The following is a 13,656-nucleotide window of genomic DNA, read 5'->3' on the forward strand; positions in this document are numbered from 1 at the left end:
TCCTTATCCTCGACTTCTTCAAATGTAATTCATTACAGTGTAAATAATTATATATTTGCTAATTTAAAAAGATAGCATTTATCCAATGTCAAATTATGAAATAATAAAGCATTTATAAACAACTTCTTAATATAAATATTCTAGATGACACACATTCAAATGTTGGTAAAAAAAATCTCTTAAAAGATTACTCACCAAGATTACATTCTTCCCCTATTTTCTGAAGGTTGAAGCATGAATCTTTATTGTGGTAAGCCATTTTGCACCATGAACAACTGATGGCTACTATTTCCTTGCTACTGAAGGAAAGTTTGGACTGGAAAGACTGAACATAATAATACAAATTTAGTCAACTCAGAAAATAGCAATCACATTATCCATTCAAATGAGAACTGACTCAAAGAAACATATGAATGCTCATGCTTAATGACAATGACTTTTATTAATTGTGCTGTTTTAGTTAACAGTTTTAAGTAATACAATTCGCTTAATGGGATTAGAATATTGAAATTATCCATTAAATTTACACATGGATCACCAATTAAATTTTTTAAATATTCCACATGTAATTCCTGGTATTATTTCTGCACAGAGCAAGCTCGCTGTTGTAATTACTTTAAGTAAATGAATAATTATTAAGTAATAAAAGTGCAACTTTGAAACAACTATTTTAGAAATTACTGGAATATACTTATTGGGACAAAGCTTTTACAGGTCCATTATACGTTTTTTCTTTATTTAAACAAATTGACTATTATAAGTTAACTGAATCCAACTCTACTTGACTAATTCATTCTTTTTAGAGAGGACAAATGAAAATAATTGAACAATGATTAACTGACCTTTCCACACTGCTTGCATTTTCCCTTTTGAGAGCGTCGGTGAACCCAATGGTGGTGAATGGCTGTTTGTTCCCTGTATTGTCTTACTCCTACGTCCCTAAATGAAGGCTTGCATGTGAATTTTACACGGTCCATAAGTGCTCCAATACATGATGCGTGTGCAATTATTTTACAGGCAGCACACTTCATTCGCGGTCCATGTTTCTAAGAAATAAGAGGGGAAAAATACTTTGATTAACATATTATTATTAAAATAAGAGGATACAATCTGATTACATGATAGTACACATGATTAAACATTAACTTATACACACAAATAAGAAATTATTAAAAACAAACACAATGGCATATGACCTGGATATTACACTAATAGAATGTCATTATTTGCCAAAAAGAGATAAAACTTTCAACTGATTACTAAAGCACTTCATGCTTTTTTGGAATTGATTTGGCACATATTTTATTTGGCTATTTAAAAGGAGAACTTTCCATGTTAGATTTCAATTAGAAATTTTTATTTTTTTAATCACAGCCCTCCTTGTTGAGTACACTTAGTCTTTTACCCTCTTAAAAAAATCGACCCCAGAGAGTTCTCACACATAGAAATTGAGCATGGAAAACTCAAAGAAACTGCTGGAGATGCTGTGACAGTGACTTTAACAGAGTCGTCCACTAATGCACATTAAAATGCAACAATTTTAAATGGTAAAAATAATTTTCCTTGACAAGGAATCAACCCTAGTTCCCTTTATATCTGGCCAAGTGTTTTAGCCAGTTATGCTATTGAGGCATCCTTTAACACTTCAAAATTTTATTGGCTTTAAAGGAACAAGACGTTAAGACATAATACCACACATACAATGCCACAAGTATTTGTTGTGGTGCACATTACATCAAAGTCCACAAGGTTAAAGCCAATGTTTAAATGCATAGGTACCTTTGACAAAGAAACTACGAGAGATGCCATGACAGACTATATGAGGATGCCTTGATAGCTTAATAGGCTAAAACACTCAGCTGGATATTGAGGGATCTGGGTTCAAATCCTGGCCAAGAAGAATAACTTTTACACTTTGAACTGTGGACTTTATTATTTTGATTTATCTCCTTTTTGTAAAGATTTCCATGATAGTTTTTAATCACTTCAACCAAACTTACTTTCATTCATGAAATAACAATGGACAGCAATGGGGAAAAACTTGGAATAGGGTAATTAGCTATGCAAAAAGTTCAAAAAAATAACTTGTTTTTAAACCAGTCATACAGATAACTAATTAAAAATAATATTTCAACAATGGTGCCTTTTTTTCCTTACTGAATCCACAACCATGCTCACATTCCGCCAGTGAAGCTCTAATGCGATAAATTGCCATTGCAATGACGGACTACTGTTACACCTCCCACTTAGAAGAGATTACTTTATAATTCTTCATTTTTTCCAGTCATGAAGTGACTAAAAACACACTTAGATTTTCTACTGTTTTCTATCAACCATTATTCATTCATTAGGGCCAAATAATTGGAAAATAAAAATTAACAACTTGCTCATGTAAAAAGAACCAAAGCCACACTCTTCAACCCAAAGGTCATTTTGATAGGTGGTGTTACAGCTGTTTAACCACGCCATACATTAATTGAAATCCACACATTACAGGTAAAATTATTTCTTCATTAAGTGAAAATTATATTGTGGAATTGGAACCAGTGTCCTATAATTAGCCGGAGACCTTGGATTCTATAGCAAAATATAAAATACTCTGTCTTTTAAGATACAGGAAGCATATATCGCACTGAAGGTGAGTTATAGTTTAGCACATATGTACAACATATTTGTAGAAGGAAAATTATTCAATAAACTTGCAGTAACCCATCAGGAAGGAGGATGGATAACTCATGTTTTTGGAAAAGTAGTCTTGAATCTTTTACTTTAGCAGTGAAACAGTTATTATTAGTTTCATATAGATAAACTTCTTGAGACCCATGTATGTTTGTTGATTTGACATGCTAAAAAAAATTAAATTATGAAAAATAAAAACAATCTAAGCTCCACTGAATTTTATTTGAAATGACCGGTTATGTCACACAGTTGACATCATCTGGTGACCTGATGATATTAGTTAGTTTGATGAAACCAGTCATTTTCAGTGGAGCTGAATACCATGGAATAAAGTAAGACTGATTGATTTTAAGGATATGCTCCTCAATTTGTTGGTTAAAAAGTAAAATATTACAAATATTTTCCAACATTTATATCTTTTTGGGGCTTTTCATTAGAAGGCAGTATTTCATGGTTGTACCTTCTAGATTAAGACTTTATTATTGGTAATCTACTGGTCAAGGTGGATGGACACATCCTAAGAAACTGTACAACAATACATTTACTTGCCTCTCCTAACAAATACAAAACCTGACAATGGACTCTACCATAAGTCTCACTTCTTTTTCTCATACTTCTTTCCTCCATTTAATCCATCCAACATGCCTATCCTATTCCATCCATTCCTCGCTTGCCTAGCGCTCTCCCCTCTTATCAAATCTACAGTCTTTGACATCCCATTCCCAATCAAAACGGTCTGCTATTATCTTTCCAGCCTCCTTTGGATTTCTCCCAACAATACTCTCTCCTCTCCCACCATATCTAGCACTTCCTCATTTGTTTTCCTTTTGGTCCTCTTCATCTTCTCCATATTTCTCCACACCCAATTTCAAAAGCCTTCAATTTACGCCTATCATCCTACTTCAATGATGTTTCCGTGCCATATATAACTAAGCTGTACATCAAAGTTTTAACAAGCCATTTCTTAACATGCTTACTCAACGTCCCTGTCATCGATTCCCTCCTCCTCGTGATGACCTCTTTGCCAAATGCAATTCTTCTCCCTAGGCTCCTGCTTATTTCACCATTTTGGTCCAAAATAAGTAAACTGTTCCACCTTCTCTAGTTTATGAACTCCTTATTTAATATTTAACCTAGCCTTCCTCTTTCTTGAAAACCACATAACATTTGTTTTGTTTACACATTTATTCTCTTCCCATACCAACGGCAATGGCTTTCTGATGTACTCAGCAACACTTGCTAACCCTTGGCTGACTGGAAAACTAATGCTTGTTCATCAGTAAACCAACTGATTTTATGAATTCCCCACCGATTTTCATTCCTGCCTCCAATTCTTCCCATGGCTCTTTTACCATGTCCTCCACTTATACTGGACATTGTGTCTAACTTTTCTTCCTAACTCTGCTCATCTGGACTCTCCATCTGCCACTCACACCTGAGCTGTCTGTGACATATACAGGCTGCAGACAAGTCTCCTATTCTGCCAATCTACAACTATTTTCTCCAAAACCTTCATTAATTCCACGCAATTCACTCTGTTTAACACTTCATTAAAATCTAAAAACCAGACAGATACATCCTTATTACATCCTAAGTTCCTTTTCATCAGTAACCTTATTACTGGCATAGCATCACACATTTCTTACCCCTACCTAAATCCAAATTGATAATCCTTTAAATGCTCATTTTCCCAGATTCCCATCCTCTTACTGATGATCCTGTGAACAATTTTAACTACACACAAAATCAGACTTATCGTTCTGTAGTCCTCGCATATAGCAGCCTTCACCTATTATGGAATAGGAACTGACACTGACCTGATGAAGCCTTCCAGCCAAATTCTTATCCCATAAATGTGCCCTTAGTTCATAAAAAGTCTTCCTCTCACATTTTCCTAAACCTTCAAGTAGTTTCACGGGAATCGGGTTAACCCACCACAGCCTTATTTCATTCTCTTAATACCCTTTCTATCTCGCTATCAAGTAAGCCTGGACCTAAGCTATCCTCAAGTATGTCACATTTTCTTTTTATGTATAACCTTACTGGCCAAATGTTTTTATCATATAGTTCCTCCAGACACTCCTTTCATCACTCTTGAATCTTTCCCGGTTCACATAATATTTTTTCCAGACTTATTTTTGCCTGTTGCAACTATTTTCCCTTTTTACTTCCAGATGTGCTTTCATCTTCCTGTAGAGTTCACCAATTTAATCCTTCCTCTGTAAACTTTTCAAATTCACAAACTTCATCTTCAATTGCTTTTGTGAACTATTTGTTGAGTGGCTCTGTTTATTATTGAACTCCTTGTACTTCCTTTTACCTAACTCTATGCTTAAATTCTTCCATTTACTTCTTGTCTATCTTTCTAATCATATTGCCTATAATCCATGGTTTTCTTGCCCTTATCCTATTTACTATTCATATTTAAAATTCAAAAGCGAGCCGTACGGCTAATTGTCAAAGCAGAGCATAATGCTCCTTGTCGTCCATTATTCCATAAATTGAACATTCTACCTTTGCCATGTATTTATATCTATGTATTACTGGTGTACACCTTTGTAAACCTTTCAATGTATGACACAAATTGTGGTATTCACCACTATGGGACCAGGTCTAAAAATGATCTCCACCGAACTTACGTAAGAACTAGAACCACCGCACTAGGCCCTAAATCTATGGGTCTCCTTATGTTTAATAAGCTAAACGAGGACCTGAAATCCAGCACAAACATTTATCTATTTAAAAGAAAATTGAGAGCTTTTCTTCAAAGGAATTTGTTCTATTCTATTAGGAATTTCATGGAACATGAAACTTAGAATAGGCATATGTATTTACATTGTGTATTATTGTATATATTGACGTGTCCTATACTATGTACAATTTTTTTTGTATGATGGTCTCTGGACAAATAAAAATTATTATTATTATTATATAACATCTTTTGTGGCTTTTGATTTCCTTTTTATAATATGCTTCCATTTTTCCTCTGTAGTACCTAGCTCCCTTTCCTCAATTATGATTTCCTCTAAAGTCTGCTGATACTATTTGCTGTCAATCTGGTTAGTTCTTCTACGTTTTATTCCCTAAAACATCTTCATTGTTTTATCTTTTTTCATCCAATGCTTGACCTCCTAATTGCTAATGTGTGACCTGAGTGTGCATCCACTCCCAGAAAACTGTGTGAATTGATCACACTATTCCTAAATCTGTGCCTAACCATGATAGTCTGATGCATTTCTGAGTCACCTGGCATTTTCCATGAATACCTATGCCTTTTGTGGTGTCCAAACCAAGTGTTGGTGATAATTAACCCATCTTCTGCAGAGCTCTATTGCTTTTTCCACATAGTCATTCCTTGATCCCAAAAGATAGTCCCCCACCTCATCACCATCTCTTCCTTCACCTATTGTCACATTCCAATAACCCATCACTATCAAATGTTTCCCTCCAGGATTATATCCTTTAACTGATTGTATATCCTATTTACCTCTTCCTCTCTCTGGTTAATTGGTAGTATGTAGATCTGAACAATGATCAAGTTCTTTGGCTCAGCTTTCTCTTTTACAAATAGTATTCTGTCAGTCGCTCGCTCTATCTTTACTAGGCTTCTTCCTGTTTGTTTGAAATAATTGCCACTCCTCACTGGCTCTCTTCTCCTCCGTTATATATAACCACAGGAATTCACGCTATCCTTCCATCTTACCTCGCATAGACCCAAAACATCTATATTTCTTCTCTCCATTTCTATTCTCTAATTTTCTTACCCTTCAACATTCCATGTCCGTCTTATAACTAATCTGTGCTGCTACCTATCAATTCGACCTATTTGCTCGCGGTAGGGTCACCTATGAGTGACCCTAATGGGAGCAAATATCATTGGCCCCACCAGCACAGCTCTAGGGGTCGTCAGAATGCACTAGCCCTTCCGCCACATTAAGGTTGTAGCCCATAAGGAGGGGGATTAAGATTAGTCTATTCCAGTTTGTCTGATGATTAATGTTTGCAAGGTAAGCTTTTTCAGTTAAAACCCATATGGAAATTTTGAGATAATCTAAGGACAATAATAAAAATTAAAACATCACCAAGAGGTTTTTCAATGTTTTAAAATTACTTCCAAACAATTTTAGAGCTCTAAAAGAATATAAACATCTGATAAGGAAATCAACTCTGCAAGTATATGCAGAATAATTACTCTTCTGTGAAATAATTCCACTTACAAAAACAAAGTTATCAACTTGAAGGTCTGTTTGATATGTTAAGGTAGAACTCACCTAGTAGGCAAAAGACTGCAAATGATTATCAGATGACCAGTTTGGGTCAAGGTAACTTTGCTTCCCCAGAATTCCCCTTATGCTTAATGGTGCCAATGATCTAGTCTGTCAGTCACCTTCTATAATAACTACCACTATTATTAAGTATCTCAATACTCCAGCTGACCATTAAAATAGTATGAAAGTAATATTAATATATACAGTTTGGTCTATAAAATGCAGTGGACAACTCTCAACTGAATTCAAAGCAGTAGACGGTGAAAATTTAGTTTGCTAAGTGGTAGTTCTTACTCGACTATACTACCTTGATCAAAAAGTTCCCGGAATAACCACCGTGTGGCGCTCCCATCGTTCCGATTTGAGTTCTGTTTTTTTGTTAAATTGGTACATCTGTTGTTGATATTCCCTTTAAATCTTAGTGTCATAACTTGACATTTGCAAAAGTTACGGTCGGTTTTCGGTATGTCCATCAGTGCTTCCTGCGATTTTTCCATTACTTCCTCTCGGCTGCTAAAACGCGTTCCCCGTAATGGTTTTTTAACTCGATTGAACAGAAAGAAGTCACAGGGAGCCAAATCAGGTGAATTCGGTGGCTGTTGGATGGTATTTGTTGCATTTTTCGTCAAAAAATTACGAATAATGATAGCACTGTGCGACGGTGCGTTATCATGGTGCAAAATCCACGAGTTTTCTGCCCACATTTCTGGTCTCTTTCGGCGAATTGCTTCACGCAAACGTCTCATAACGCCCAAATAATACTCTTTGTTTACTGTCTGGCCTTCTGGCAAAAATTCATGATGCACTACACCGTTGTAATCCATGAAAACCGTCAGCATTGCCTTCTTTTTTGACTGAAAACGACGTGGTTTTTTTGGTCTCGGCTCATTTGGTGAACGCCATTCACTTGCCTGATGTCTGGATTGCGTGTCGTACTCATAAACCCACGTCTCGTCTCCAGTAATGATCCTTTTGATGAATGTGGGATCGGATTCAGCCTCGCAAATCATGTCTTTTGCGACGTCAACACGGTCTCTTTTTTGCATGAAATTGAGGTCTTTTGGAACCAACTTTGCTGCTACACGACGGAAACCCAAATCATTAACCACAATGTCTTGGGCGGATCCATAGGCAATGTTCAAGTCCTCCGCTATTTCTCTGATGGTTAATTTGCGGTTATTGACCAACATTTCTTTTACTTTATCAATTTTTTCACCGACTTTCGATGTCGATGGTCTGCCACTGCGTTCATCATCTTCGATTGACTCACGACCACTTCTGAACCGCTCGTGCCACTGGTAAACGACCGTTTTTTTTAGAGAATCGTTGCCGAAACACTTTTCCAACATTTCCAACGACCGTGCGCCACTAAATCCGTTTTTTACGCAAAATTTAATACAAGTTCGTTGTTGCAAATTTAAATCCATTTCTGAAATTGTAAAAAATCGCCAACACACACAGAGATAGATGTACTCTTGGCTACGTAACTTTTGCAAATGTCAAGTTATGACACTAAGATTTAAAGGGAATATCAACAACAGATGTACCAATTTAACAAAAAAAAACAGAACTCAAATCGGAACGATGGGAGCGCCACACGGTGGTGATTTCGGGAACTTTTTGATCAAGGTAGTATAACAATTACGTGAACATACTTCCTTGTAACCATAATATCATGAATTACTAATTTAAATTAAAACAAGTCACACTGGGTTCACTGTCGATTTTTCACAAACTCTGCTCCAGTGAAATCTTGCTTTTCAATTTTATTTACATGATGACAGTCAAAAATGATAAAGCTAATGAATGAACACGCTGACTGGTCAAGGGTATAACCCACAGAACTGGACAAACAATTGTGCTGCTCTTAAATAATGATAACATGCTGAGATAGGAAGACAGAATGTAATAGCAGCAGTAGTAGACTACCCATATACATACATGCTAAGCAACACAATGTTACCACATTTGAAACTTGAATCATACTTTTTTGCAATTATACTGCAAATTCAAAAAGAGGAAACTATCACTATGAAGTATTATTTAGTGAGATAACTGGATGCAAACTTTTCAACTAGATGAGCACCTCACCACTCTGCACTAACCAAATGAGCAATTGTATACAGGTAAGGGCAAATGCATTTCTTGCGATTAAGAATTTCCATTTCGACTTCTTTTTGTTTCAACCAACCAGTTTCTACTCATTCCAACTCTACTTTCGATTCTGTATACCACTGAGTTCATTAAGTAATACTAATAGGGCACAATGAAATCCAATCCCTTACCTTCACCTTAACTTGTGAATTTCATAGGCCATGGAGGGCTTAGATGAGAGTAGTAAGTGAGCTATACCCTCACTATTCAAAACAACCTTCGAGTTGATTAATGTACTTATTATGACAACATGCCGTTCAGTCTAGAGGTGAGAGTATTCAATGACCAATTAGATAGTCTGGATTAAGACCTTTAATGCATGAATTTTTTGAGTTTAACATGAGAAGAACATATTTTCACCATTACACATTGTTATATTTTGAATGAATTACAAACTCCATGGTGAACTGAATGTGAATTGTTTCTAGCATAATATCCTTTTGCTGGTCAGTTCCTTTTGAAGATCAAAACTGCTTTTCAATACCATGTTATATAAAACAAACACAAGCAGTATTATCTCATCAGAAGTTCTATGCAAATAGCAATAAATATATTAACTGCATTGTGATAAGATGAAATGTGATAAATTAAAAATAGTACATATTTTGCATTAGATGTTACATGCTTGTAGCAATAGAGATTATTACTATCTAGTACTGAGGTAAAAAATATGACAGATGATAAAATTCATTATTCAACTACTTTGTTTCATCAAATACTTTATGTAATTTTTAATCAAAATGCCACAATCTTTGCCACAACCTTTGTGACATTTTTTCAGGTTGAAGAAAAAACTAATAATTCAATCCTATTTCAGTAATATGTAACATAAATGACTGGTCATTTCTTCAAAAACCATGGTGTGGACTTGCATGTGCTATTAACTCACACGGACTTTGGTTATGATAACTTATTTTTGTTTGCTTCAGCAATGGCATTGGCCTGATCACTCGGTGAAGGCACACTTGTTGGCAGCATTCTAAATAAGAGAATGTTAGATGAACATTTAACTTACGGAGCAATCATTCTCGCCGACATAGCAGAGGTCCCCTGAAGCTGAGGTTGGCGACCACAGGTGGTCCCCATTAATGGCCGTCTCACCCCAGTCTGGAGTGTTTCGCAGGGGCCTCTGCTGAGCACCCTCCCCACTGGACCCATCACCACTGCCCACCGCCTTTCTGCAAGGGCCGGGAAGAGAATGGACATCTTTAAACCCATACCAAGGAGAGATACAAACACAATTCCACTTTCCATAAGTTACAATGTTGACAATCATAATTATATGTTTATGCAGAATGATATACCTATGGACCTAGGTAATTTTAGGAAATAATTCAACTCTTTCAATGATACACAACGATTTACTGCCATATAAACCAACACTTTGATCTGGATTGCCAGAAAATATAAAAAATATAATATCTGTTAAATAAAGAGGACACAAAAATTATCATTTGTTTCAGAATTATTTTTATGGAAAAAGAAAAACTGATAAGATCTGTATTTTTATGCATTGTATATTTTTATGTCTTCAAATGTGAAATTTTGCACCATGTAGGAATCCATTAGTCTGCTGCCAAATCACACAAAATTTTATTTTAGATTGAAATTTCAGGGTTTCAGCAAAACATGCACCTTGGTTTTATGGTATTTATTTGAATTAACATGAGAATGGATGCGTCACTTCATTACATATATTCCTCACACGTTTTTCTGAAAAACTTCTGACTCAGGAACCATGCTCAACACATGAATTAATGTAGCAAAATTATTGTCAAAGTCATTCCATGGGAAACCATCATTGGGTAGTAAATGCAAGACTGGTTAAAACAATACCTACAAAATCATTTCAATGTTACTAAAATATATATATTAGCATATGTGACTCATTCCATTAGTTCCAACGATAATTTCATCAGAAATAGCATTATAATAAAGACAAAAACGTACTTTAAAAATAAAATCCAAAAGCAGTATTTCCCTGAATTTGAGAGAAAAATCAGGAAAAAAATTAAGAACTAATTTTCAACGTCAAGAACCTTAATTAAAAACATATCATGGCCATTAAATGATTGATTCATGATGAATAAAGTTCCATTCTTTGTAGCTCCATGAGGCTTTCCCAAGAAAGAAATACATATATCTATAATTTCAACCCACATAACGTTTCCCCCATGAGTATATTCAACTTCATCCACGACACAAAGACTCATAAATACCCAACTAAATTCTCATAGATTGAATGCCTTATTCCAGCAAAAGATAACTTCAATTTCATTCATAAATAAGATTTTTGCAGGGATAGATGCTATTTGGATGTTTTAATTTACAATGGAGGGTTGAGCTAATGGTGGACATAATGCAGACTCTGAAATGCTAATGAATGGCAAGGTTAGGCTAGTCTTCATACCTGCTAGCTTTTTAGTAAAAAAAACTAAACATTTTGATAGAGATTCATATTAAGTGCAATTTTTATAATAAAATACAGAAATGTAGAATTAAAAGAAGTATTTTTTTATAACATTTTTTCAAAACAAAGGTCTAAGAAAGTGGCAAGCTATTTCAAGAGGATAAAAACCTACAAGTTAAATAAAAAATATTAGAAAAAGTAAAATGCCAAAGATATTATGAATGTTTTATGAAACATGAGATCTATTGGGCATCCAAGAAGCCTTACAATTATCAAGATTTACTGTAACCTAATACAGCAATGACAGAATATTCATATAAGAATTCACACTCAGGAATGAAATAAACAAATGAATTTTTAAACACTCATTCACCAATGAAACTAAAAAGATATCTGAATCCAGGACGTAAAAACGATAAGCAGTCACTAAAATATGAGAGCACAAATTTCCATTCAATTTAAATTTTGTCAAATTTGTATTTGAAACTCATTTAAATTTAATGCCATCGTTCTATCAATTTCATTGAGTACACTAGAGTAATTTGTAACAATAAATGGGAGAAAGATTTAAGACTAATTCATTTAGTTTATCAGTCATTTTTTTAAATTGCTCGATCTAAAACTGAAATTGCCCCTATTTGCTGTATTTTTAATTAAAAAAATTCATATATACATCGACAATTATATTTTTTGCCATTTGAAATAATAATTAGACAATAATGAAAAGAATACTGTAATATTTTTATTTGGTGAAACAACTGGTAACAAGCATAGTTCCTCATTAAAAGAGTCCGATACTCTCATCATAATGACATTCTTGAATAAATGCAAGTTTGACTGCCATTATAAAATAATCTTTCTTTCAGTCACTTTATTTCAACTTATGACAAATTCTATTTCATTAAACCATGTCATTTAATACAGTATTTCCCCAGTTGTATAAGAAGAAATTAGGATACAAGATGAAATAACAATGATTCCTAGAATTACAGAATTATTTTAATTATAATCAAACATAAAATTTTCATCATTTATAAGGAAGAAAAATACTTATACATAGGATGGAGGCAACGTATGAAGCAGGAAAAAAACATGCCAAAATACAAAAATTTGTCTATGAAGACGGGAGAATATTTAGACTCGTGAAATTCAGTTTTACATACACACCCACTTACATATTTCAAATAATATCTTTTAAGCATTTACATTCTCTTATTGAAAGAGGAAAATTGCTGACAAAATCTATCAATGAGTGCAAGCATCATGCATAATATGATACAACCATTACTCAGGATTTAGAGTGATGGCAGGATTTAGAACCAAAGAAAATGAACATTTTGGCATAAAAAGCCTGAGAAGATGAAAGTCAAAAAATTCATAATGGATAAAAAAAAATAAAAAAGTTAAAACAGATAAGATAAATAAATTAAGATGATTTTAACAGGAAATGGCATTTTGGTGCACTACACTGGAAAGAAGAACCACATGTATGAGGTACAACGGATGTTTTGGAAACATGATTAAAGATCAGTTCCACAAGGAATATGAAGTGATAAATAAAGGTTGTGTATGATAGAATAGCAGTAAGAGTGCAAAATAAATGGCATTAGATAAAAAGGAATAAATTACCGTAATCAATGAAATGGCTACATCTTTTGATTAAAGGCCTGATGATAATAAATCACACAAAATTGGATGAGCTAATTCAGTTCACTAAGTAAACAGCTTTCATATTAATGAAACATTTGCTGAAAGCTCAACAGGCATTCACTGTAATGTAAGTCCTTAATTTTCCCCAACTTTGTATTTTTTCCATAATTGTTTTGGGGTTAGAGAGTCCAATAGAATATATTCATATTAACATAGAATACTACAGAAAATGTTTACGATATGAGTTTTGAAAGGAAGTGGCTTCTTTAAGCAGACAGATGGTAGTAATAAAGATGTATAAAAATTATTTGATGTACAGTCTGTAGGATTTAATCAAGTCTTCAATTAGTGCACATTTAATGTGCCCCACTGGGTTATATACACTGGGTTATATATACTGGGGGATCCTAAGGATGGTAGGACCACCTTTAACCAGAACTATCCTTTCCCAAAGTTGAAGGATACGTTTGTCTCCAGAAAAATTCATCCTAATAA

General features: G+C 34.3%; 1 protein-coding gene across 3 annotated transcripts in view; it reads right to left on the reverse strand.

Annotated features, from left to right (window-relative positions):
* rdgA (retinal degeneration A) overlaps nt 1–13,656 on the reverse strand; it is a 113,288-nt gene that overhangs the window by 31,683 nt on the left and 67,949 nt on the right. For all 3 annotated transcript variants that reach the window (XM_071596710.1, XM_071596709.1, XM_071596708.1), the window contains exons 3-5: nt 10,117–10,279; nt 843–1,046; nt 196–325 (exon numbers count right to left, since the gene is read on the reverse strand). In XM_071596710.1, the coding sequence (XP_071452811.1) occupies nt 196–325; nt 843–1,046; nt 10,117–10,279 (497 nt within the window). The remainder of the gene's footprint in view (nt 1–195; nt 326–842; nt 1,047–10,116; nt 10,280–13,656) is intronic.

This window comes from Hetaerina americana, unplaced genomic scaffold (genome assembly GCF_022747635.1).
Source record: "Hetaerina americana unplaced genomic scaffold, ioHetAmer1.1.p SCAF_8, whole genome shotgun sequence".
Lineage (NCBI taxonomy): Eukaryota > Metazoa > Arthropoda > Insecta > Odonata > Calopterygidae > Hetaerina > Hetaerina americana.